The sequence below is a fragment of the Ambystoma mexicanum genome, chromosome 5p, assembly GCF_040938575.1.
Source record: "Ambystoma mexicanum isolate Mex_15411 chromosome 5p, UKY_AmexF1_1, whole genome shotgun sequence".
Classification (NCBI taxonomy): Eukaryota; Metazoa; Chordata; class Amphibia; order Caudata; family Ambystomatidae; genus Ambystoma; species Ambystoma mexicanum.
This window is the reverse complement of record NC_090930.1, coordinates 924,036,815-924,062,426: the sequence shown is the minus strand read 5'-3', so window position 1 is coordinate 924,062,426 and position 25,612 is coordinate 924,036,815. Positions and strand designations below refer to the sequence as shown.

The window sequence follows — 25,612 nt, the reverse complement described above, 5'->3', positions numbered from 1 at the left end:
TTGGAATGTCCGGGGGCTGAACAACCGAGCCAAATTGAGGAGAGTAGGAACCTATATTACTCGACATCAGCCCCACATTGTCATGTTACAGGAAACTCATGCACTCCAGAAGGTCAATGCGGAGTTCTTGAAAGGGTGGGGTGCTCACAGGTATTGCACGGAATACTCCTCACAGGCAAGAGGGGTACTGAACCTGATACACCCATCAGTTGGGTTCCAGTTTGGGAGGAGTAAAATAGACCCACAGGGTCGCTACGTTATAATTTGGGGTAACGTCAAGGGTGAGGAGTTGATTTTCATTAATACATATGGTCCAAATATGGACGACCCCGAGTTCTACATAAACGTACTACATGAGATTGGTGCTGTGGGGGCGAACAAATAGTGTGGGGAGGAGATTTCAACACTATTTTAGATACAAAACTAGATTGTTCAACATTCACACATAGGAACCCCTCGAAAACAGCCAACACTCTGCAACAAATCATCTTACAGCTCCAGCTTGTGGACACCTGGAGGGCACTCCACCCCCTAAAGTGACAGTATTCCTTTTACTCCTCAGTACATGACAATGAGTCCCGCATTGACTATTGGCTGGTGTCGGCGTCTCTCATGCACCAAATTGATAAAAGTGAAATATTTCCCCGCACCCTATCGGATCATTCCCTTTAGGCTTAGACATGACATTAAAAAACCTAAAACCCCCGGCCAGGAGATGGAGAATGCCTTACGGCATCTTTAAGGATCCTGGGGTGGTAGAGGAACTACATACTGAAGTTGAATTCTTTTTTGAGACCAATAAGGGTTCGGTAAATAGCCCCTCGACATTATGGGAAACATTTAAAGCATGGGTGAGGGGTATCCTGATCTCCAAATCCACGGGGCTATTGAAAGCGGTCAGGAAAGAACTTGGGGGGTTGAGAGGCGGTTGGGTGAACTAGAACAACAATATACATCCTTGCATGAGGATAACACCCTTGCGGACATTAACAGCAACTTACAAGAATTTAATAAACTTGTTAATAGGGAGTTGCTGTATATGGCCACCCCGGTCAGAGCACACCGATATGGCGAAGGGAACAAGGCGGGACGCACACTGGCTAACCTGCTGAAAGCCGACAGAGGCCGCACCCTGATATCCAGCATAGTAGGGAGCGACGGCACAGTACAGACAAACGAGGAGGATATAAATGGGGAATTTGCCTGTTTTTATAGAAACCTCTATGCTAATCATGACCTAAAAACCCCCAGTGATATCCAAACTTATCTAGATGGTATAACGCTTCCGAAATTGATTGCTGAGAACAAGCTACAGCTAGACCAACCCCTTACGATTGAGGAAATCAAGGAAGCAATTAAACCATTGGCCAACGGGAAGGCCCCTGGGTCAGATGGTCTGGGAATCGAATTGTACAAGGAGCTAAGTGAAGAACTTGCCCCAATATTACTGGCCAGGTGGGAGGAGGCCACGGAGGTAGGAACACTGCCACCATCCATGAGAGAGGCTATAATCACGGTACTCCCTAAACCCAGTCGTCCCCCCAATGAGATGTCCTCATACAGGCCCCTGTCCCTTTTAAACTGTGATGCTAAGATATTCACGAAGATCCTGGCCAATAGACTCCTACCACACAATCCGGTACTAGTACACCCTGACCAATGCGGGTCCATCCCCACTAGATCTACAGCGCTTAATCTGCGTAGACTGTTTGGCGTAATGGCCAAAATCAAACCGGAGGCCCAGGCGGTAGCTGTGTCCCTGGATGCCGAAAAGGCGTTTGACTCTGTGTCATGGACATACCTGTTCATGGTGCTTGGTAAATTCGGGCTGGGGCCCAGTTTTTTTAACTATGTCAAGATACTGTACACTAACCCGGGAGCCAGGGTGTTAACTAACCACACAGTGTCAGATTGGTTTGAGTTGAAGAGGGGTACTAGACAGGGCTGCCCGTACTCCCCCATACTGTTTGCTCTCACCATGGAACCAGCTGCTGCAGCAATTAGGGAACATCAGGAACAGAGAGGCATACGGATGGCGGGCCTCACCCAATCGATATCCCTGTACGCAGATGACACTCTATTGTACATCCGAGAGCCTGACACACATCTGGGTCCAGTAATGGAAGAAATGCACAAATTTGCATTATACTCAGGGTACAAGACTAATCGATCTAAGTCTGAAATCTTCCCCCTGACCCCTGCTACCACTTGCCCAAACAACACACATGGTCTAAAGTGGTCCCCTGACAAGATTAGCTATTTAGGGGTTATCGTTTCTGGAGACAGAACATCTCTACTTTTGAACAACCATGAGGCCCTACTCACTACAATTGCCACTAAACTCCGCTTCTGGGATAAACTTCCCATTTCACTCATAGGTCGGGTCGCCATATTAAAAATGGTCATCCTTCCTAAGCTATTGTACATATTTACTAACATCCCAATTTGGCCTGGTAGGAGGTTCCTTGACAGACTCCGGTCCTTGGCGGTGGAATTTATCTGGTGCGGGGGGGCGGCCAGGATGAAGTGGGAGAAAATGGTGGAGCCATATAATAAAGGTGGCATAGCAGCTCCCGACTTTGAATTATATTATCTACTTGCACAAGCCCAATTTGTTAAGCACTGGTATGACGAACATGACACCTCACCCCATATTTGTCTTGCAAAACATGAAGCGCGCCCGACCGACATAAGGTCAGTCATCTTTAAAGTCAAACACAGGGACGTCTGCCCATTTGATCCAGTTAGTACGACAGCGCAGGCATGGTTCAAACTCTTCCAAAGGCTTGGGGTAAAGACACCTTATTATGCTGAGGCCCCCTTCTGGAACTTCCCAGGCATAACACCCTCATACGATCCAGGTATACAAAATAAATGGGACCCAGATGAAGAATTCAAAATTAAGGACATATTTCCCAATGGTAAGTTTATAACGTTGGAGGACTTCAAAATAGGGATGGGGAGGGACCAATTGATGATTCTGCAATTTCATAGAATGAGATTGGCCTTTAAGGCCCGGTGGCCAACGTTCCCTGACGAGCCCCCACCACACCCATGCCTGTTGACCCTTTCAACCCGGGCTGGAACTAGCATCTCAGGGCTATATGTGGCCGTACAGACTAATACCCCAACATTAAATGTAATGAAAGCCTGCTGGGAAACAGATCTGGGTGAGGATATAACGGACAGACAATGGGAACGGTACTGCGAAATGACCAAGAAGGTATCTATGAATGCTGGCCTCCGGTTGATTCAGTTTAAGATGCTGAATAAGCTACACTATACCCCCCAGAAGGTGGCGAGGTTTACAAATAATGGGCCTGGTACGTGTCCAAAGTGCGGGATGGATCGGGCTGATTCGATACATATGTATTGGCGCTGTCCTCATGTGCTTGCTTTCTGGGGCGATGTTGCGAATATTCTGGAGGAGGTGACTCAGATACCGGCAGACCTCACATCGCAAAAATACTTATTTGGGGACATTTGTAAGCAATCAGAGGTGACAAGGAGACTCTTTAATATCACATGCGCAGTAGCGAAAAAGTGCATATTGCAAAAATGGAAGAGTGCACAGGCACCGAGAGTGAACCACTTCCTTAAGGAATTGATGTATGTAAATGAATGTGAAGAATACTATATAATGACTCTCCCGAATCCAAGTAAACCGAAAGACATATGGGCATTATTTAGAATATATCTGAGTGAAGCTTACTCGACCAGTAACAGCCCAGCAGGGCCGAGTGTTCCATTAAATCAGTAAAATGCTGCTTACGCTGTAATGTAACCAAACTGAAAGCTGATGTTCTGAATATATGCAATATATGTTGTTGTTGCAATGTCATGTACCACAATCATTAAATAAAGTTTAAAAAAAAAACATTGCTTCCTACTTTCAACATTGCCTATGCTATATCCTTGTTGTCAAAGGCTTTCTTCAAAGACATTTTGGTTTCTTCCGTGTCTCCCTTTAATTTCTTCAGCGATTACAGCACGAAAGGTGGAAGCTAAAAGGTCATGCCGTTAACAAACACCCGGACAACGCATGACTGGGCTCTCTCTACATGCCACGTGCAGAGAAAACACTGGCTCACATTCATTAGGTTAAATCTATAATTACAAACAGGATTCGACATCCGCCTGCAGGAACAGATACTAGGACATTATATAAAGCTCTTAATCCACACACACCCAAGACAAACAAGGGCAAAGCAGCAGCCACAGCCTGGAGGGAACGAAACATTCTCGGGTGAGCAAATCCAGCAACATTTCTCATCAAATCTGCCTTGATGAAAATCGCTTTTTATGAATGTAGTGTGTCAGGAATACAGCCTTGTGCTAGATTGTTGTCAACATTTATAAAAACTAAAACGCTTGCTTAGAGTGCCATCAACGTGATCTAGAAGTAACGCAAGCCTTTTTACACAAAGAACAAATACTAAGTACAGGGAGAAGGCAGCTGACTGCGGGTCACTCAAAATTTCATTTAACAAATCAAAGCATTCTGGTAGTTGTAGTGGTGGCTAATACAAAATCGTACATATGTACAGAACACCAATATTTTCTAAAAAGGAGAGCCGTCGACTGGAAAAGGCCTGTCTTGGAGACATGGGGTCATCAGTTCACCTTCAAAAAGTGATTCCAACTGTATTTTTCTAGCCCAGAGACATAAGCATTGCGCCTCAGTTCCGATAAATAAAGCACACACCTAGCTAGATAGCAATGGAATAGGCTGCAGGTCAACTCGCATCGAGTGCCGGAGCCCAGGAAGGGTAGGGACACAACACACAGAGTGTTACTGGAACCTAGGAACCTGAGGCGTCATGACCAAGCACAAGGTCATATTTTCAGTCAGGCAGAGGAGATCTTTAACCTAAATCTTCCATTCACAAAACTCATTAAGACTGAGTTCATCAAACTGTTTTTCATGATCCGGGAGGATAGCACAGCGGCAGCGTGCGCGTCTTGGAAGCAAGACGACACAAAGCAACAACAGGTTCGATCCCCGGGTCCGCGCTTAGAAACCTCCGAGTGTTTAAGCGCGTTATAAATACATAACTAAGACAAAGAAAAAAAAAAATAACCTAATCTTAATCTGTGTTTCCTCTGTAACAGCGCCTCGATGCCTCATGGGCTGCAAGTGCGCTTAACAAATGCAAATAAATAAATGATGCTCCCACTTGTTGATGAGTGATGTTATCTATATGATTATGCTCAGTCATAATGCTTTGAAATAATTATGTTTTTGTATTGCACTTTGGGCACTACTGTTTGATTTGTTGTGATTTGTGGAAAAAAAAGTTAAATAACCAGCTAAATAATAAAAAGCTGTGACTATTTATCTGAATGCATATGTGTTTTCATAAGTAGCTTGCTAAATGGAAAAATGCCTTAAAACCCCATTTAGATGTGTCCTGACTTGGGTTTGAACTTACTTGCATTTAATCGTTGCAAAGATTTAAATTCTAGAGGGTAGGACCACCCCCCCCTGTTTTCAGTGTCAGCCAGCCACAGCACAGTCCATTCCTAGTACTGCCACAGGGATGTTGCAAGAGGGTGTGTCAAAAGACGCCATTATGATTTTACTGCAACCTTGGCCTGGGAACAGAAACTCAATACACTCAATGTTCAGGAACATTCAGTGAAATAAGCTACTTGTAAATTGAGAACCGACGTAGCAGGTGTTCACTGCACAACAAAGCTTAGGGATGCGACTGAGGGCTGGACGATCAATGGTTAAACGCATATGACGTGCTTAAGGAAATCAATTAAATTGTTTACAAAAAAGTAGCATTGTGTGGAGACCGAAAAGCCTACAGGGTCAGCCATGATAGGCCCGATGAAGGGATGGCATAGGGCTGTTAGCAGCCAACCGTCCCCGCCCACTCCTCTCCAAAGCCTTGATTAACCTGGATAGCTCCTGCGGGCTCTCCCAAAGAAGCACATTATTTTTTAAAGGAAATGAGGACCTCACCTGCAGCACTCGCCAGATTGCCTTAAAAAAAATTATAGTCACGGCACAGCATAGAAAAGGCCATAATTCCCTTGTCTATGTTGTTAGTGCTCATCATGAAAGGACGGAGTGGGCAGTGAGGGAGTGGCACAGTGAATGGCCGGGAAGTGCAGGGAGGTGGACTGCGGGGTGATGTAAAGAAAGAGGAAGGGACAGAAACAGGTGGGAAGTGGGGCTTTACAAAACAATTGGCAGGCGCAGGAGGTTGGAACGATTCCAGCCTCCTGTGCCGCCCCCACCATCCTGAAGGCTTATACCAGTAGTTCAAGCCCACATTCCCAGCCTCCTGATTGGCTAGCGCCATTCCCATGGTGCTTATCTGCTAGCAGTGCAAGCCCAAGTTCCCTGCCTCCCAATTGGCTGGCGCCACTCCCCTGGGTGCCAACATGCTTTGGTGCTAACATGCTGTAAAGCGATTTCAAACACTCGTCTCTGGGACCCTTTAAGAAGCAAAAAAATGTTCTTCGACAGAACCACAGCTAGCCCAAGCTGATGTTTCAAATTATACTGCTTAAATAAGCGGGAAAGTGCCCAAGTAAAATTCCTTAAAAGTCACATTGTGCCGGCCACCCCAAAAAACCTTCCAGTGCCGACGCTGCAACCTCCCTCTTCAAAACAGTCACATGAAATAAAACAGATTAGCTTTTATCATTTCAGCAATAACGTTTGACTAACTTCAAAATGGCGTTACTTCACAAAATCCAGGATACGAACATAACTCATACTGTCATGTCAGACCCTGCAAACTTTTCCAACCATGGCAAAATGTTGCTTCTTTACATTAGGCACATTTTCCAGAATCCGAGCCTAGCTGTGACAAAATGGACAGATGGACCTGCTGCCTGCTTTGAGATGTGTAAAGGACACTGGCTATAAATAAAGATGTCAAAAATCCAATTGCCAAAAAGAACAAAAACCCTTATTTCTTGCTCCTTCACACAGCCTTCTGGCTGCAGGTCTCCTCCCCCTTCAAGATGACATTGTCCTCTGCACTTCAACCCAAGCTCGGTTTTGGGGAGTGTCAGAACCACAATTCTCAATCGAGAGTTGTTCTATAGCATTCAACACACGCGCTACGCTTTTGGTGTGCACTTGATGTCCCACACACTAGCTGGCGAGTGGCAGAACCACAACTCCCAGCAGGCAATGCACACTGGTCTTTATTGCACCACATACTGTATTCATCGTTCTCTTTGGGGCCTTTTGGCATACCTCATGCAGCACTGCTTGTTCTCTTTAGTATCTTCAGCGTACCGCATGCCCATTGGTCAGTGAACGAATCGCATCTCTCATCAGACGGTTTGACTTGTACTGGCAGCGCACCACATGATGCTCTCTTGATTCTCTTTTAGGTTGTTCAGTGTACTTCTTGCTCAAAAGATGCCTACAGCTTGAGATGGACATTGAAAAGTTTAAGAAAGCACCTTGTGCCTTAGAGGGTTGATGAGTATCCTGTCAAAGTGACTAGAGATTCATACCAGCACTGACAAATCTGAAAGACAAAAATAACCCACAAGCGGTCTAGAGAGGTTTTAGAAAGTACATAGGGGCTGGGAAGGGTGCTAAGAAGTCTGAAAGGCAGCGAAAACCTGAGAAGGAACGAGAACAGTATAAGACTTGGAGAGCCATTGAGAAACCAACTAGAGTCTGGCAACCTCAAGAAAGAAGTAAATTGGTGGAATACCAGAACCTAGGAGACTGACAGTGCGGAGAAGCTTGTCTTTTAAAATAATAAAGAACGACACTTGTGACCAAGTGACTATGTCCTTATGGTAGGAATATTCCATCACAATGCTTTGTTAAATATAATTCTATGGCATGGCACAGGGGTGCATATTATGCCGCTTTTTCTTGTAAATTTATTAGCAGCAATTTATTAGCTCTCCTTCCCCTATTGTCCACCAATGCAGTCCATTGTGCCCAGTAGAACATCCATCTTGTGAAACAAGAAGTCCTCTTTTCTTGCTGCGTCCATAACCAGATAAATATTTTGGCCATGCATAAGTAAACATCTAATAAGTAGCGCATTGGTATTGCAATTTGAATTATATTATGGTCAGTGGTGGACTGGCCACCATACTGCTGAGTATTAGCAGTTTCTTGGTCTTTCGTTTGAGAGAAATGGTTGCACATTGCTTGTGAATTTGACCCACAAAGAGCAGTGGGAACAGGCTCTGGCAGGCTTATTGACATTTCGTAATTCTTAAAACTATTCCACACTCCAGGAAACTAGTGGCACCCATACTTAACTTTAGGAAAACATTTTTAAAAGACAGGAAAGAGACGAGTATTTACCAAAGCACGTACATGTCCCTCGCCCACATCACAATATTTCCTGGTCTCTGCCGCACCTACGTCCTTTTAGAGAAAAGGACCTTAAGTAGGCCGGTAGGAGACTGGTAAAGGAAAGAGCCTCTAATTGCTACTTTCTAGACAGCAAGTGTTTGTACATTCAGGGACTTCTGTTGAGGAACTTAAACCAAAGCACAGGGCACTGAGAATACTGAAGATGTTGACAAGGATAGGCAGCACAATTAGGCTCACATCCTAGGGGAAACTGTACCCCAAGCTGTAACCTTTACAGTGGGATCCTCGGGGCAAAACGTCGTCTCCTCCACCAGGACAGCTTTCTCAGTTTTTGAATATCTGTTTCTGAGGCTGTGACAAGGATTACAAATTCCTGGCGATGTGGGCCCTCAGTAGGAATACTGAAAGCCAACTCCAAAGAGGAGGCATACAGTTGGCAACTGGGAAGGAATGTCCTTGAATGATGATCCCAGAGGGGTTCTGTATGTCTAGGCACATATCTGGCAGATGACCCAGGTTCACCAAAGTGCCCCATTGTTGACACTTTGCTTCACCTGGCACATCAGGCGCGGCCAGTGCTTTAAAGGTGCCCCATTGTTGACACTTTGCTTCACCTGGCACATCAGGCGCGGCCAGTGCTTTAAGTGGGATGCTAAATCAAGGGGGGGGGTCTCATTAGGGGGCATGGCTTGAGTACACGTGTACTTAGGCCATGTCCCCAACAAGAGCACCCCCCTCGTCTACGAGAGTGGGGGCTGGTGAAAGCAGGGAGCTGGGGCAGACTGGTATTTCCACCTTTGGTGTGCCCGGCCCCTCCTTTTGAACAATAGAACGGGGGATGGAGGGTAAAATAAGAAAAAAAGGGCAAGGTTATTGAAGGAGTATGTCAAGACAAGATAGAGTAGAAGGAGAGAAGAACACTTGAAGAGTGGAAAGGAGGATGAAGCAAAGAATAAAACGTCTAACAAAAAGGAAAAAAGGGGAAAGCCGTCAGAGTTGGAGAACTGTGCACAAAAAAGGAAAACCCCAAAGGAGAAGATGGTGGGCGAATAGGTGATAAAAGAGAGGGAATCCCAGAGGGGAGCATTAACAGCTGGTAAAGCCCTAGGTTGGCTAAGACCTAAGAGTCAGAGAATAATAGAAGCATTAGTAGGCAGTAGGAATCAGGCACCCAGGGATGAAATGAAACATAAAAAAATGTTGCCCTGAACACTGGGACGTGTTAATTACTCTGCCTTTGCATGGTACTAAAATGCCAACCCTGACTACACCGACTAATGGGAGCAGGGGTTGAGGGGGTGTCCCAGGCTCCCTTTTGTCGGTGTAGTGGGGGTCGGTGGTTGCGCAGATACCCCCACCTTCCATTAGATGATAGCGGGGGACAAAGAAAAAAACTTGAAAATGTATTTAAAAAAAGGACCCTGCAGCGCCAGTTTCAGACCCACGTTAGTAGGAGAGAACTGACGTCGCAGGGACAGAGGAGAGATTGCAACATACTGAGAAGTGTGCCTCCGAAAAGGTAAGTGGATAAGGCAGAGTCAGCTAGGGGGATGTGGGGCACAGTGATCTATGTGATCACTGCGCCACGCCACAATGGGAGTCGGCAATTTCAAAGTCGACATTATGGGAGGCACAGTGATCACAAACATCAGGGTTGAAATACCATGCTGACTGGGCCTGGACTGTGTGAGGTCTTGTTCCCCTAGGTCAGACAGCCAGCTTGCCCTGCGAAGAACTCTGAAGTTGATAACCGGCAGCCAGAGTCAAATTGGTTCTGGTGGAAACATCAAGGTGGCGGGTGAATCTTTAGCCATACCATGGAGGAAAGAATGAGGAACTGGTTAAGAGCTAAAGCTAGCTGGTAGCATTTAGACGAGACCTAATAGCAGTGACAAATCCGCTAAGTCCAATAAACAGCCTTGTCATGTGGTCTGGAGCCAGCGACTGCTGACCTGGAGGCTTCCTAAGGTGTCCAGAATCAGGAGGCCTTCCAGGAGATTGATCCTGGATACAAACTGCCATGGGTGGACTCTGGAGATTTCCCGGTAGGACCCTACACCCTGGGCCTCTCTTGTATTTTATTACCACATTTTCTCATAGGAAAAGGTTTGGGCATGCTGAAAATGTGTAATATGGGGACACTTTGAAAATTATTTCCAGGGCCTCTTTTGGTTCCCAGTCCACCCCTGCAACCGGCCGTGAAGTCCAGCGAGATTGTGCCCTTGTTGGGGGACTGTAACGACAATGGCCTGACAATCCACCCACAACTGACTGAAAGGTAACCAACCGATGGTCACCTGACAGTCATTTCCAATGTGTCTGTCTCACAGACCGGAGACCTCAGGAGTGAAGTGCTGACCCAGGAAGTGCACAGATATCCGAGAATACCCTAAAGCTTTTCAAACATTGCCCCACGGGCCTTTTGACTTTTTGCTCCTCTTCACCTTCACGGAGATGCCTCCATCCTATGTTAGCACTTGTTTGCTCCTCTTCAGTTGTTTCTGCACACTAAATGGTGTTTTGGACAATACGTCTGTCTATGTGCCTTTGCTGATCCCCTATCTGGTTAGCAATTTCACATTTTTACCGACTCAACCCTTGGAAATGTCAGATTGGTTACAAGGCGGGCAAACCATCCTCTCTATTTTGAAATGAGTCTGGTACTTTTTTGATGTGGGAAAGAGATTGTTCACGCTGGCCCTACCCAACAAGCCATGCTAAATAAGCTCCCACTTCAGTACATTGATGGGAATACGTTTGTGCACGCAACTAGTGCAATTATTTAGTTCATTTCAGCTTGTAGAAGGCTGGCAAAGAACGGGTATTAAGAATACTTTCTGCCTTGACTACACTGTTATTGACAAGAAAAAGGCCCAGACCTTAAAATATAACACACAACACACACACTGAACATTTGCAATTCTGCTGTGGGTTTTAGCCATGTTAAGACACTTGTATGTTATCTGGCAGTATAGCAAACACCCAGCAACACGGTCAAGCAGTCCCCCTGGCTGGTTTGTATCTGGTCATGCATGATGCACACTGACACTGGCGTCCTGCGTATTTACCAGGTGCCTGCCTATGCACTGCATTGCTTCCAAGCCCGTTGCCTCTGCTGCAGTTTATCAGTGCTCATTTGATACCATGCGAGGACCTCCAAAAACTGTCACAGCAATGCGTAGTCACCATGTCTGCGTCGCACATGATCTCAATGTTTCGCCGATTCTTCGAATTGTGGAGCACGAGTCATCTGGCCATGGGAGGGACTAGTTGAACGGGTGTGTTTAAATGACTACAACCAGGTTAAGAAATGCTACTATTGTGAAAAAGCTGGCTTTCACTGCAACTGCATCAAATAAGAAATATATCAGTCTGCAGTGTACCATTATCAGTGAGATAATATCAAAAAATATGTTTGGCATAGGAAACTGACCAATGCCCATATGCTCTGGGAGAATCCTCGGGCACAGTAATGTGGCATTGCAAAAAGATTGACGATGGAAATGCATGGTTTAATGTCACACCCACCTTTAAGCTCTACTTGGCATGTGTGTCCAGTCTGTCAACCCGGACAGCAGTCATGTCCAGAGCCCCTGCACCTAATACTAAACATTGGGGTGCCTGCACACTCCTTTTATATGTGCCCTCGTTTTCTTCTAACTGTCCCTAAACAATAAGAAGGGGATAGGACACACCCTGGGTATGGCAAAAACCTAAGCCCACCCTAGTTAGAGCATGCACAGTGATTTGGGTGGCCTGCTACGTTTGCTCTCAAGTAATATTCTCCTGTCTCATCTGCCATGCGTGTCTGGGCTCATTGCGTAACTTCCAGATGTTTTATGCCACGGTTAAATAGTGAAAAAAGCGCAACAAAAGATCCCGAGTTCATTGTGACCCACGTTGTTTGGTCTCCCGCAAACAGTGAGCGTTCTTTGGGGCTCAGGAGGTGATAGTAATACTCACTGCGCTTGTGTTAAATGAAGCTTGCACGTATTTTTTAATGTTTTAAATTATGTGCCATGTGAGTGCTTGCTCAAGTTGTGCTTGGTCTACTGTTCTTATATGAGACAAAGGTCCAGAGTGGTCATTGTCAATAAGATTTACTTTTTTCATTCCTAAAATCAGATTCTCTTTCAGATGTATTTTGTGAATTCAGTTTTCAATTGAAAAAATAACGTCAATGGTAATCTTAGTTCACATTTTTGATGCATTACCAAGAAAAGGCGCGATGTAACTTTGATCCTTAAGGAATGTGTTGGAGCTACTGTAATGCCCTGCTCCGATCTCCCATAGTGCAGAACTTTGTGTGCGAGTTGCATAGATCTCGCTTCTCATTTGATGCAGATTCTTATTATTTATCTATCACTAGATGCAGCCACCATTTTATGCCATTAGTCCTTTCAGTTATTAAATTATCCTCTCCTTTAATGATTCTGAGGAATTTTAAATTTGATTTTAACGATCCTAATGACCCACAAGCCCGGCTTACACATTATGGCTTTCTCTTTCCTAAGACTCCAGATACTCATATTAAAGGTCGCACTGTAGAGTGGACCACTGCTTGGAATATTGTTGCAAATTGTAGACATGCTTTTATTTCATCTTTCCAGTTTACAGCACCTAACAATCTCACATATGCTAACATAGCATTTCGTAATAAGCAGAAACTCAAGGCCGAAATGTTTTATCCCCTCTTCAAGAATATTGAGAAAAGTCTATCTGGGGTGTCTAATGTTGACTCTCTATATATCAATCCTATGTCACTGAATTAGAGATACTGTTGCTCCAAGTCAACCAAGGCTAAATCAAAGCTAAATATGTTGGAAATAAGTGGTTTACATCAGACCTTTTAAGTATTGAAAACATCAGACAGGCGTACTGAACAGAAACGGAGAAGGAATTCTACCTGGTGTACTGCCAATTTACCTAAATCGACTGGATATTCATATTTTTAAAAGCTTCATATTTTTAAAAGCTATTGTGGAAGCTAGGAAGGGTTACTATGCTCTTTGAATAGAAGCACTGCAACACTCCTCCAAAGAGGTATTTAAAATTCTTACTATCTTGAGAACTCATCCTCCACCGAGTACTGCCCCTCCCTCCTCTGCACAATGGAGCAATACGATACAGTTTCTTTCAGGAAAAGATTTCAAAGATACAAGCCTGTCTGCGGGGCTAGGCCGGGAGCGTTGCCTGGAAGGGGAATGGCTGCATATGCGTGCTATGCTTTAAGTTAAATGCAAGGGCTTGCTGGAAAATAGCTGCAGTCCTGTCCCCGCACCCGTGTACATAAAGTCCCAGGAGTACAGAAGAAGGGCATGCGAAGTACGAGTAATTTGTACTACACAAAATGCATGTCAAGAAGCACATTGTCTTTGTCTACAAGGTGCTACAAAGAAGGATGATCATTTCTCTGCTACAGGCTTAAAACATATGTCTAGGTCAGACTGCTCCACTTCACAGCACAGCGTCTTGTAGACTCACACAATTCGTCTGAGTAGCCTGCACAGCACTGGAACTCTCTCCATACAGAACTCTGTGGCATCGCCAACTAAATATATTTCCCAAAGGACCGAAGACCCTGCTCTTCAATAAGTACCTCTTTGTTGCCTGTTCTTCCGTCCACCGCAGTCAATGAGTTGATGGGAGTGTGCTCAACAAAACAATCTTACATAATGCAAGTATCACAATGGTTTCCCCTTCAGAAGCATCACAGGGTAAAGTCCCATGAAGATGCAGAGCACTGTAATGTGAGCACTTACTGCATGAGCCGCAGGTGAAACAGCCATCATGGTATAGGTTTCCCATGGCCTGGCAAGCCTGGGTTGCACCATAGACACCTTTGCTGCATTTCACACAAGTTCCTAAAAATTGAAGGACATGAAGATTAGAAATAAATAAACACGACAGCTGTTTCATGTCAGAATTTCTAGAAACAGTAAATACACAAGCTTTAATTACATTAAGGCGGATAGAAATATCTGAATTAAGTTGGCCTTTGATGAGCGAAGCACACAAACATTTTACATTTTTCTTCTTGCCCAAAAAATGAAAACTTGCACCAAACCAAAGTCAAACCAGGTAAAACAGTATTGTCGGAGGTGAGAAAACACGAGGTGTGAATTTTGGCAGGGATATCTCACATGACAAGCACGGTCACAGTCACTGCCAAAAGGACATCGCGTGGGGAGGCAGGAGGGCTTGATGAGCCAAACTTGCTGCAGGGAAGGAGGAGAGCAGTTATTATAAATAAGGAACATGTCCCACCAGAAAGGGACTGAAGACAGCTTTTATTCTGCTTTTACCAACAGATGACAAATGTCTCTAGCAACGTTGGAAAAATACAATATATTCCAATTTGGACTAAAACCCAATCATGCACAGACATCAACGTGGATCCGTAATGTACTGGATCAAGCCCTCCTTCCCCAACGTGTTCTGGATTCCACAGCACTTAAGAGATCCTTATTCTACATAAAACGGCCAAACTGCAGTGCAGAGAGTCCCAACCAATCCTCAAGATGTTCCCAACTGTGATGAAACGACTTCTGCCCCGTGGATGTATAGCGGCTAACCTGCATTCTCAGCCCTCACACTTCTATAAAACAACAGTGATCCTAATCAAAAAGATGAAACAGCACACTCAAGAGATACACCTCCTTCGCCTTTGGCGCGCACGGGGCAGGCTATACTCGTAAGAGCGGTGTGTATAAATGTGATTACAGTAGCAACAAAAACAGCAATAGTACAACAGTACAAAATAAAGGAATGTCTAGTCGAGGTTCTATGAAAATATTTATACTTTAAATAAACAAACCAAATGCAATCATTGTACTATAAAAACGCACAAAAATGACACGCTGGATGAAAAGGAGGAAATCACTCTGGGTAATGTAGCTGGGTGAAAGGCAAATAAATCACAACAATATTAACAAAAGGATCGGTGTTGGGTATGAAAAGGATCAAATGGGTGTCTTAGCAGTCTTTAGGGTCCCAGAAGTGGACCCAGGGCTGGGTGGGGCCTTACAATAGTACTTTTTCAATCTTGGTGGTTGGATGGTATCGAACCAGGCTTCTTAATAATGTACCAGCTGGCCAAATCATATTGCCATGGATGTGGTGAGTCGCAGTGAGCCAGACAGGGAGCAGGAGTAGAGCCGGGTTTGAGATAAAGCTTGTTGCTGCTCGATGAATCTGCCGATCACACTCAAATGAATCTGCAGATCACACTCAAATGAATGAAAGCAAGTGCTCAACCTGCTGAGCTATTTTACCAGTTGATAATCCTGAATAGTCAAATCCAATTAATACTTCAAAATGACTAACATAGAAATAGGTTGTGTTTAACTGTATCATACTCCATGTGCATTTCTCTTACACATATTCATCGGGGTAATTTAAAAAACCCTACTAGATTTTGACTAATGTGCGGGTCCAGAGGCCAAACTCTTATGGACATTTTCATACAACATTTAGCCCAGCCCTGGCAGCTCTAAAACCCATTACTTTTAAGGACACAAAATTCTGCGTCCTTTCCTACACCATCCAACTCACAGTGAGGTTATGTGTGGAATGGAGTGAGCCCCCTTCCTACTCCCCTTTACCCTACCCAATTAGCAGGATTTTGAAGTATTCTCAAAAAGATTTCAGAATACATTAACAGAATAGCTATCGACCATAAATACAAATTGTTTCCAAAAGTTGTGTGATGGTGGAAAGGAGGGTCTGGCTTCAATACTGGGCAGAAGGCATAATGCTTTTCAAGTGTGTGCAGACCCTTAAATTGTGCCATATTGCCCATCCAAATCTTGGTAAAACGCCATATCCTTGTGCAGCTCCAGGTGTGAACACTGTGCTTGTGCCAACCTGACATGAATCATTAGAGCCACCTGATGAAACCCCCTCATAACAGCTGCCTGCTCTACGATCTTGCACTTATCCATCGGGGCCATCCTCCACACTCTTGGCATGTATTATGCCTTTACAGCATGTATTGAATTCTTGATGTTCCTTAACGCTTAAAGGCATCGACCAGTCTGTAATTATGTGGTACCCTCACCGGTCTGCACCCCCCACACCCATGCACTTAACTTGATCTATCTGAATATACCAAGACTAACGAATGATCATTTGATCAATCAAGCAACTGTCTTGTACCCTCCCTCCCACACCCTCTTGAGAAGTCACAAAGCAATCTGTGCATTGCGACTGAAGCTTTCCAAATCAACAATAAATAGCAGATATCTCATGTTTTCTTAAGTCACAGGTAAGGATTTGAGCCGTTCCTAACTTTTCAGCTCAGATCACTTTGCATTCTGGTACGTATAAATAAACTGAGGACTCAAGGAATGCCTGAACAGCACTTGACACGGTTTTATAACATGACACACTCCAGCCAGGGACTCCTTTCCCTGGCAGTGAACGTGGCGCACAATAAAAACACTTTTTTATCTTTAATAAACCCCAGATTCGTTTTGAGTAGGCCTCCACCCCGTGTCACAATGGACTAGGAACCAGACAGGTGTATCAATAAGATATTTATTAATTTATTATTTAATGGAAAAAAGTAAAAATAATCAAAATACAATTTACAGCAGCCACCAATATTGTGGCACACAATGCAATGTTTCCTACGGAACAATTGGTTCAAAATCCTAACACAATTCTCATAAATCTTTAATGGCAAACAGGAAAAATGGTTTCAAGCAGGTGATTGCACTAAGGTTAAGCAGTCCCCCTGCAACACTCTCCCCCAAACATCAGCTAACTTAATTTCCTTTGGATGGAAGACAGTGGCAGGGAGTAAGGATAAAGAGAGAAACATCAGATTTGGAATACAGCCCCCCTCCCCAAGATGGGAAGTCAGAAAAGAAAATGAAAACCCAATTTAGGAGCAAAACGGCAGAATCGGTTTTGCTTGTTAATCGCACAGCAGCTAACGACTGTGGTGTGACAGCTAGGAAGGAAATTCATGTTGCTACAATTAAGGAGATGGGAAAGCTTATGAACTACTAATCCGCACACAGAACAAAGTGGAAACAAGGTAGGAAGATCGATTTTGGGAAGAAGAAAATACAAAAGGAAAATACACACAGCAATGGAATTTTGTTTTTTTACACGGTCTTTGTGATGACAGGCAGCTAAGAAAAGGGGCTTAGCTGTCAAAATCGGAAATCGGTTTTAAGGACAGGGACAAAGGACAGAGCAGGTATGATGCCAGGCACAATGGGACTACGGTTTGGGTCATCGATGGGATAGATGCAAGTTCAGAGTTGATCGGGAATGTGCACAAAACACGGCCAAATTCAGTTTTCAGAGACAAGGAGACTTCTTCTTAGAGACTATATTTTAAAGACTACAGTTATTAAAGAAAGATACTAAGTGCAAGGGGGTTAATTTCGAATTTCAACAAGCTTACACTGTGAATTTCCTTATAGGGGAATTCATTGATTTACTTCCAAATAATGCTAAGGATTTATAGAGAAAACTGAAAAATGTATCAAAGGAATACACTAACATACACAGGCTAATACAGATTCTTCAATGGAAAGGTGAATGACTTATACTGGCAATTTGGATTTACAGTGAGATTTTCAATAGGACTTGCTATGGGATTTATGTCACAAAGGACAGGGTATGCAATTTGGGCTGGGGTTATTTGCTACTTACAAAGTAAGCCTTGGTTTGGGATTCTCTGCACTCTCCTCGATGGGATTCTGGACAGCCTGGCTGGATCACAGGACTCTCTGGACAGCTAGGCAACGGGTCTGGTCTCAGCACTCTCCTGGATGGGATTCTGGACCGTCAGGCTGGAACTCAAGACTCTCTGGACAGCTAGGCAAGGAATCCAGTCACTGTGCTCTCCTGGATGGGATCAGCTGGGCAGCTAGGCAAGGGGTCTGGTCTCTGCACTCTCTTGGATGGGATCAGATGCCTCCATCGTCTGTCTCGTGTCTCCCTGAATTCTTGTGTGGGTGTCTGATCCTGCAAATTAAAAAGGGGGGTCCTGGGAGTCCCTCTGCCAGACATTAGCCCTGGTTACGAGAGACCTACCAGAGTCTTTAGCTCACTATCTTTCACAAAGAAGAAATATCCCAACAATATCAGTCTTTGTCCTGCCCTGGGGCAGTCCAGCACCGAAATGCTAGGCAATTCTCCTCTGAACAAGAGTACCAACAGCAACCCCAGACACGTGTTTCGGTCTGGTTGGACCTCATCAGTAGGGTGGAGCTGTGCCTCACTATCTAATCCTGTGTCTAGTACAGTCCCCCCTTATATAGTCCAAAATGACATGTATTTACAATCTGGGGGAAGTGTTTTAGAATTGCTCCTACCCTGGAATAGGACAGCCAACCATTCCTTTCCCCACCCCCCTGGCGTCATTGGTTGAAGGGAAGGGATCACCATCTATCCATTTGACATTTATGACATTTCTTTGTTCCTCAGGTCCACCTTTTAGCAAAACTGAGTTAAGCATCATAACTTCAAATGTATACTAGTCACCACCATAAGAAGTAGATAGGCAGTTTCAGTGGGACGCAGGGAATTAGACAGTCTGATCGTCAACTCTGTGCGAAGTAGCATAGCCCTTTGAAACCTTTTGGTCATTTTCACAAAATGTATAATAGTTACAATTCTGCAAATAATTCAACATGTTCAGGATGATCATCCCCATCTTTCCACCAACTGTCAAATGTGTCCCAATATAAAATCAGCCAGAAACGAGTCTTTACTGGCCATTTCAGTTCACAAAGTCCTAGCAACATGCATTTAGTCTCTGAAAAACTGCCTGGAAATCACCCAGAAAACTATCATACAACCACATTATTTCTTGTCTTTAGTGTTGGGGAAAAATGCCTACAATGCATAATTCCTTTAATGTCCATTTTGAGGCACTGTAACAGATGGGAGGGCAGTGCTTCAACCCCTCCCCCTCTTCGCTCCCCCCAGCCAAATGTCTCCCCCTGGCTCAGCTTGCAACAAAGGATTTTTATTGAACCCTTTGAAGCTTGTCAGTTTGTCCTGGTGAGTGGATGCAAAAGGAACTCACACTTCTTGGTACAGCACTGGCCACACTTACTCTCTTTGTTTTTTTCTGCCAGTGCTGCCTTCCAGTATAGTAGTACAGAGGATCATCACACCCTCCGCCACATCACATGTCATTGCGGAATGACTCACTGATTAATGTGACTTCCAGTAAGAGGCAGGCTTTCAATTGAGCCCAAAACTGGTAACTGGTCTGCTGGGCCTCAAGTTGACTGAAGCCTGGTGGGGAGAACAAATGTACATATGTAGCCAAACCCCCCACCCACACTGACATTTCTTGTGCAAGCAAAATCTTCTGCATTACGTTGGCTTTTAAACATTTTTTTCTTTATGTTCTTTCACACGTGTTGCAAGCTGCATTTCATTCACTGTTTAAATGCGGTTCTGTATGCCATTGGATTAATTTGATTTGCCCTTTTGAGTGGGTCTGCATTGACTGTTGATCCATGGACACGGAGGTGTAAGCCTCCTGCACGGGGCTTTTTGATTTGGCACGGGATGAAAAATAAAACCAAGCCATGTTTCATTCATTTGCAGTGTTTCAAAGTGCTGCCGTCAACATGAAAGGGACAACACATGTGAAATCCTTGCCCCTCATGTGAACAAACAGTAGGACAAAGCTGTTTTTGGAAAGTATTGCCTAACTTTTTTTTGGCATTCAGATGGAATAAAGTAATAAAGGTCCAGTTGATAGAGACCTTTTTTAATCTTGCACCAATAACATTTCTTTTGGTGTTTTTAAAAGAGATTTATTTTGAGCTGTGTAATCCGACAAAAGTGACGCAGGCTGTCGGGACAATCCAGATGCCAAATGCTAACAGAGCCATTCTAGAAAGCACTAACTATATAATCTGTAGCCCAGCTCCCTAAGAGGGACATTCACCAGCACTGATCAACAGATTTCACCAAAACGGGTCAAACAGATGATATAGCTGGTGCTTTCTAGAATGGCTCGGTTAGTATTTGGTTTCCCTTTCGTTACAGCATCCGGTTAAGGGTTCGAATGGCCTCACTTGGAATATCATTATTGCAGGAACTTTTCATTTGAGAATGGTGTACTTGGATCTATATGTTCACGTTAAGATTTTCACATAATAACTTGGGAATATACATTGGCCATGTTCTAGTTTTGGAAGATTGATCCATATATGCTTATTCACCTACCGTGGAAACGGTCAAGGTGCATTCATATGGTGGCTGCTTCATCCACTACCACAAATGTTACAGTGATTTCACTATCAGTGATGGTCTCACTAAGGATTGCTTAAAGGCATGGTCTAGTAAAATTTTTTATTGTCCCTACGGGTCGGCCATGTTTTTTTAAGCCTAAGTGGCTCGATTTTAGAAAACTTTCCTATGGACCTTACCCGAGTTTTCGTCCATTAAACGCACGCGAAAACAAGCACCAGGGAGCCGCCATTTTCTGATCATCCTATCTTTTCCCCGATCGCCCTGGCTGACCTGCTTTTGCGGCACTAAATCAATTCCCCCGCCCCTGAGCCTGTCATCAGCAGACTCGTACTGCCCACTTCCCAATGCCAAAGCACGTCTCGTGTCAACATTCGCTGCGCTTCAGCTAATGACGTGTCGCCATGGAAATGGCAGGACGCCTCTCTCCTCAATAAGTATAAACAGACCGTTTCACAACACACAGCAGCCGATTTTCGATTCCATTCCTCTCTCTGTGTTACTTTGAGTATTCTGTGACTCGTTTCAGTGCTCTGGTCAGCTACCTTCGCCGCATGTAGCCCGTGCGAACAGATACCAGTACCACCGCTATAAATTATTGTAGTTTGTTTAACACACAATGGCTACAATAATGCCCTACATGTACGAGCCCGAGTATACCGAGGAGGAACTACTGGAAAGGGAAGCACGCAAAAACGATGGGGATTCGGACGGCAGTTGGCAGGACGAATCAACAGATGAAGAGCCTGGGCCTAGTCGAATGGACGGCATCTCCACCTGGTGCACATGCAATCGGTGCGAGCTAATGCCAACTGAAGACGAGAACTGCTGCTGCCGAGAAAACTCGGGATGCCTGGCCTACATTTCGGAAGGCGAGCCACGACCGCAATGCATCACTGAGCTGCCAGACTTCAGGGCGGCCTGCCTCACATGGGCCGTGTTGGGAATAATGATGGTGCTTATGCACGAACTTCGAGCAACTGTTCGTCCTCGTAATCCAAGTAACGAGTAAGTATACTCTGCTTGTCATGCCACTCCTATTTCATGTTCTTCTACTATATCCAAAATTACATCTACATATCATTGTAACGCATGTAAGTTGTTGAATAGTGTGCATTGTCTAGATAGCATTTGTCCGTGTAAAATGCCATTAGTTACAAGAATTGTCATTGACAACAAACTTTTATTAAACTTATCTTGGTAATTTAAAAACAGTTTGTTTCATTCCTTTTCACAGATGGTACAGGCTGGTGGCCTATCATTCCTTTACATGGTGGCTTCACGGGAGGCTTGGACACCGCGTTCGAAGAGTGATACCCGCCTGTGCCGTTCGTGCCATTAGAGAAACGTTCCCGAGTGACAGCGGTCAGTACAGGGGATTTTCTCTCGCTGTGCTGCAACCTGACCTGTATAATCTTTAAAGTCTTGTATTTTCGTGTCATGAAAATAAGATACAAAATAAAACACCACATATATTTTAACAACGGTTGTCTCGATTTTTTAAATGAATCAACTGTGTCTCCATTCAAGGATGGACGTCAGACATCTGTGCTCCGAATGGGTGAAGGTCTGGTTGCTGTGAAGCAGGGTGGTCACTATCTATCTAAGCTAACATAACATATTCTCGATAATGCATGCACTAAAACACACTTGTTCAAAGTCTTTCAGTAGGTTATGTCTCTATAAAAGTCACACATATATCTATACTAACATTTACCATTGGATTATACAGTCTTGACCACTATAATACACCGGTTGAAGTGTGGGTCTGTGCTCACAAGAATCTCCGGTATGTGGCATTTGTTATTGATAAGCAACGATATACTATCATTGATATAAAGGCGATATACTGTATATTGATATAAAGGCGGTTCGCGCCGGTGGATGCGCGCTGGCATGGGGGGCTGTCAGGGGCGCGAAAGGCCAAGGTGCCAAACTACATGTACACTTCAAAAGATGTCCCACGCCAAGGGGCCATTGGTCACATGGCCTCCTCATACCCTGTGTCTCCAGCCAGGCCTCCCCTTGAAGCAGGCCGCCCCCCTGCTATCCACATAAGTGTGTCTCCATTCAGCAGTCTTCCTGTGCCTTATCTGCACGCCCCAGGGCCATCCATCCCACCCCCCTGTATCAAAGGCGGTTCGCGCCGGTGGATGTGCACTGGCATGGGGGGCTGTGACGGGCGCAAACGGCCAAGGTGCCAAACTACATGTACACTTCAAAAGGTGTCCCACGCCAAGGGGCCATCGGTCACATGGCCTCCTCAGACCCCGTGTCTCCAGCCAGGCCTCCCCTTGAAGCAGGCCGCCCCCCTGCTATCCACATAAGTGTGTCTCCATTCAGCAGTCTTCCTGTGCCTTATCTGCACGCCCCAGGCCCATCCATCCCACCCCCCTCTATCAAAGGCGGTTCACACCCGGGGATGAGCGCTGGCATGGGGGGCTGTCAGGGGCGCGAAAGGCCAAGGTGCCAAACTGCACGTACACTTCAAAAGGTGTCCCACGCCAAGGGGCCATCGGTCACATGGTCTCCTCAGACCCCGTGTCTCCAGGCAGGCCTCCGCTGAGGCAGGCCGCCCCCCTGCAATACACATAAGTGTGTTTCCATTCAGCAGTCTTCCTGTGCCTTATCTGCACGCCCCAGGCCCATCCATCCCACCCCCCTCTATCAAAGGCGGTTCACACCCGGGGATGAGCGCTGGCATGGGGGGCTGTCAGGGGCGAGAAAGGCCAAGGTGCCAAACTGCATGTACACTTCAAAAGGTGTCCCACGCCAAGGGGCCATCGGTCACATGGCCTCCTCAGACCCCGGGTCTCCAGGTAGGCCTCCCCTTCAAGCAGGCCGCCCCCCTAATACCACGACATACACACGTCATTCATTCACAAACACACCCCAGTTTCTAATACTTTAAAAACCACTCGATATGTCTCATGAGAACAACTTTGTGCTTTGCAAGTCAACTCCTAAACGTGCTACCTGGGAACCACTGAGATCTATGCTAATCTGCTCGTCGTCATGCTATCCGTGAACTTCTGTGACCGCTTCGAGCATACCCATCAGTGCGCTACCTGAGGCCATCCACCTATTCTCCCGCAACATACTGCTCTGCTTGCTGAATCCAACTGTTTGTTGGTCAAGGTAAGGCCATGTATCCTGGTCATATTTCGCAGATTTTTAAATTTCGATCTATTTTCGAGTAGAGTACACGATAGTGCTATGTTCATTGGTCTCATTGGTATTGACTTGAGTTTCCATTGCTATGCTATCAATAGATCTATTTATTTTCATCTGTGTCTATTGTCATTGAATTGCATCCTTTGGGGGTCCAGTCTATAATGTAAGCATGTTTCCTTCTCGTGCAAGACAGAACATCCAAGGGACGAGTCACATGTTCAGATTTCAGTCACATCAATTATACATTTCTTTAACTTATGCAAATACTAAGCAGCACATAATGAACTGGTATAGTTCCTGCGACCAAAACAAACCTTGCATTGATCATTGTATGATTCATTTACTTTTGTATCAAATCTTTACTCTTGAAGATGGTATAATAATGTCGATATTTACTTTTCAGATTTATCAGCAATGCCTGCCTGTTCGATTAGCGGTTGCCCTTCGAAGACCCATGCGAAATCTGAAGGAACTACAATGCATGTATTCCCGAAAACTGTTGATCGAATAAGAGAATGGGTCAGACATTGCGGATATCCACTGGATGAGCTGGAAAGTAGAGTCCAACAAGTCTAAGAGGACAAGAGGGGTGATCGATACTGCATCTGCAGCCGGCACTTTTCCTTGGACATGTACACAACTTCTTGGGTAACAAAGAAGAATAAACGGCGAATGACACGGAAATTGCGCGAAAACGCTATTCCCACTCTATTCGTCCACATTCCGCCACCGGTGAGTCAAGTGTCCGGATTTAGCTTTCGGCCTTGCGGTAGTGTGTAGCCGAATGGATTAATTGATATTGTAGGTGTTCTATCCATTGTAATAATTTCGATATTGATATGAGTGTATAGTTTTTTGAATAATGACATTTATCAATATATTCTTTTTCGATTTCATAACCCACAAACGCAATGTATATATATATATGGGGACAGGGAACTGTGCTGTATTGAGCATTTTTCAAGTATTCTGTCGGCTTACATGGCTATTTTTAATATTGGCATTTCATTATCAATCATTAATTGACCTTTACAACTTCTTGACTATCCCTTGAATCTGAAGCAAGAACATTCTACATCCTTGACGTGGTCGCAGTTATCAACCACTTCTAGCGCGTATCAGGTAATCTTACTAGGCTAATCCGCTACATACTTGTTTTATGCATGTCAAGTAATAGTTTTATTCTATCGTGTAATTATTTTACCGAATGTTTGGTTACTGCTTTCCAATTGATATACACCTTAGTTATCGTCCACTGGTGTTTGTTTTCAGTTATAATTAGTGTTATCCATACTAATGCAAGTACTGTCTTTCAGGGAGATGCTGAAGTGTCCGCCACATCTACAACATTTCTAGATGTTTTTCAACATCAAGAGGTATGGATACTGACAGCTCCATCGAGCATCATCATCAGAGCTGGAATTCTTGTCGTTTGATTGTTCTACACAATGTTTCATTCGTGGTTAGCCGTTGATATGTACCTGTGCTGTCGACCCCAGGTGTGTGTTATGTTTTCACAATTGTAATCCTCACTAATGCAAGTACTATGTTTCAGGCAGTTGATGGAGCGTCAATCCCTGCACTTGATGCAGAGCCTGACATTCAAGTATACGAATCGGCGCAACAGCTTTCGGAAGTGCGCACTACATTTGCAACATCCATAGATATTCTTCAGCAGCACGAGGTATGGATAATGACAGCTCCATCATGCGTGATCATATAACGTGATTCCATTTGCTATACTTTCTTCCCTATTAACGCAAGTGCTGTGTTTCAGGGAGACGACGAAGCTTCCACCACAATCACAACATCTCATTTAGATGATGCAGATGTAAAGGAATCATTGAAATAAGTCGATGAAATGTGATCATATTTGGATTTTCCTTG

The 25,612-nt window shown here is 44.6% G+C and overlaps 1 protein-coding gene and 1 long non-coding RNA gene across 7 annotated transcripts in view; one reads left to right on the top strand and one right to left on the bottom strand.

The window, feature by feature from the left end:
- Positions 1-25,612, bottom strand: part of LIMD1 (LIM domain containing 1) — a 681,428-nt gene that overhangs the window by 287,409 nt on the left and 368,407 nt on the right. For all 6 annotated transcript variants that reach the window (XM_069613346.1, XM_069613350.1, XM_069613351.1 and 3 more), the window contains one exon: positions 14,080-14,181. In XM_069613346.1, the coding sequence (XP_069469447.1) occupies positions 14,080-14,181 (102 nt within the window). The remainder of the gene's footprint in view (positions 1-14,079; positions 14,182-25,612) is intronic.
- Positions 4,195-25,612, top strand: part of LOC138481285 (uncharacterized) — a 124,154-nt gene continuing 102,736 nt past the window's right edge. The window contains exon 1 of the long non-coding RNA XR_011274213.1: positions 4,195-4,246. This is a non-coding gene — a long non-coding RNA (uncharacterized lncRNA). The remainder of the gene's footprint in view (positions 4,247-25,612) is intronic.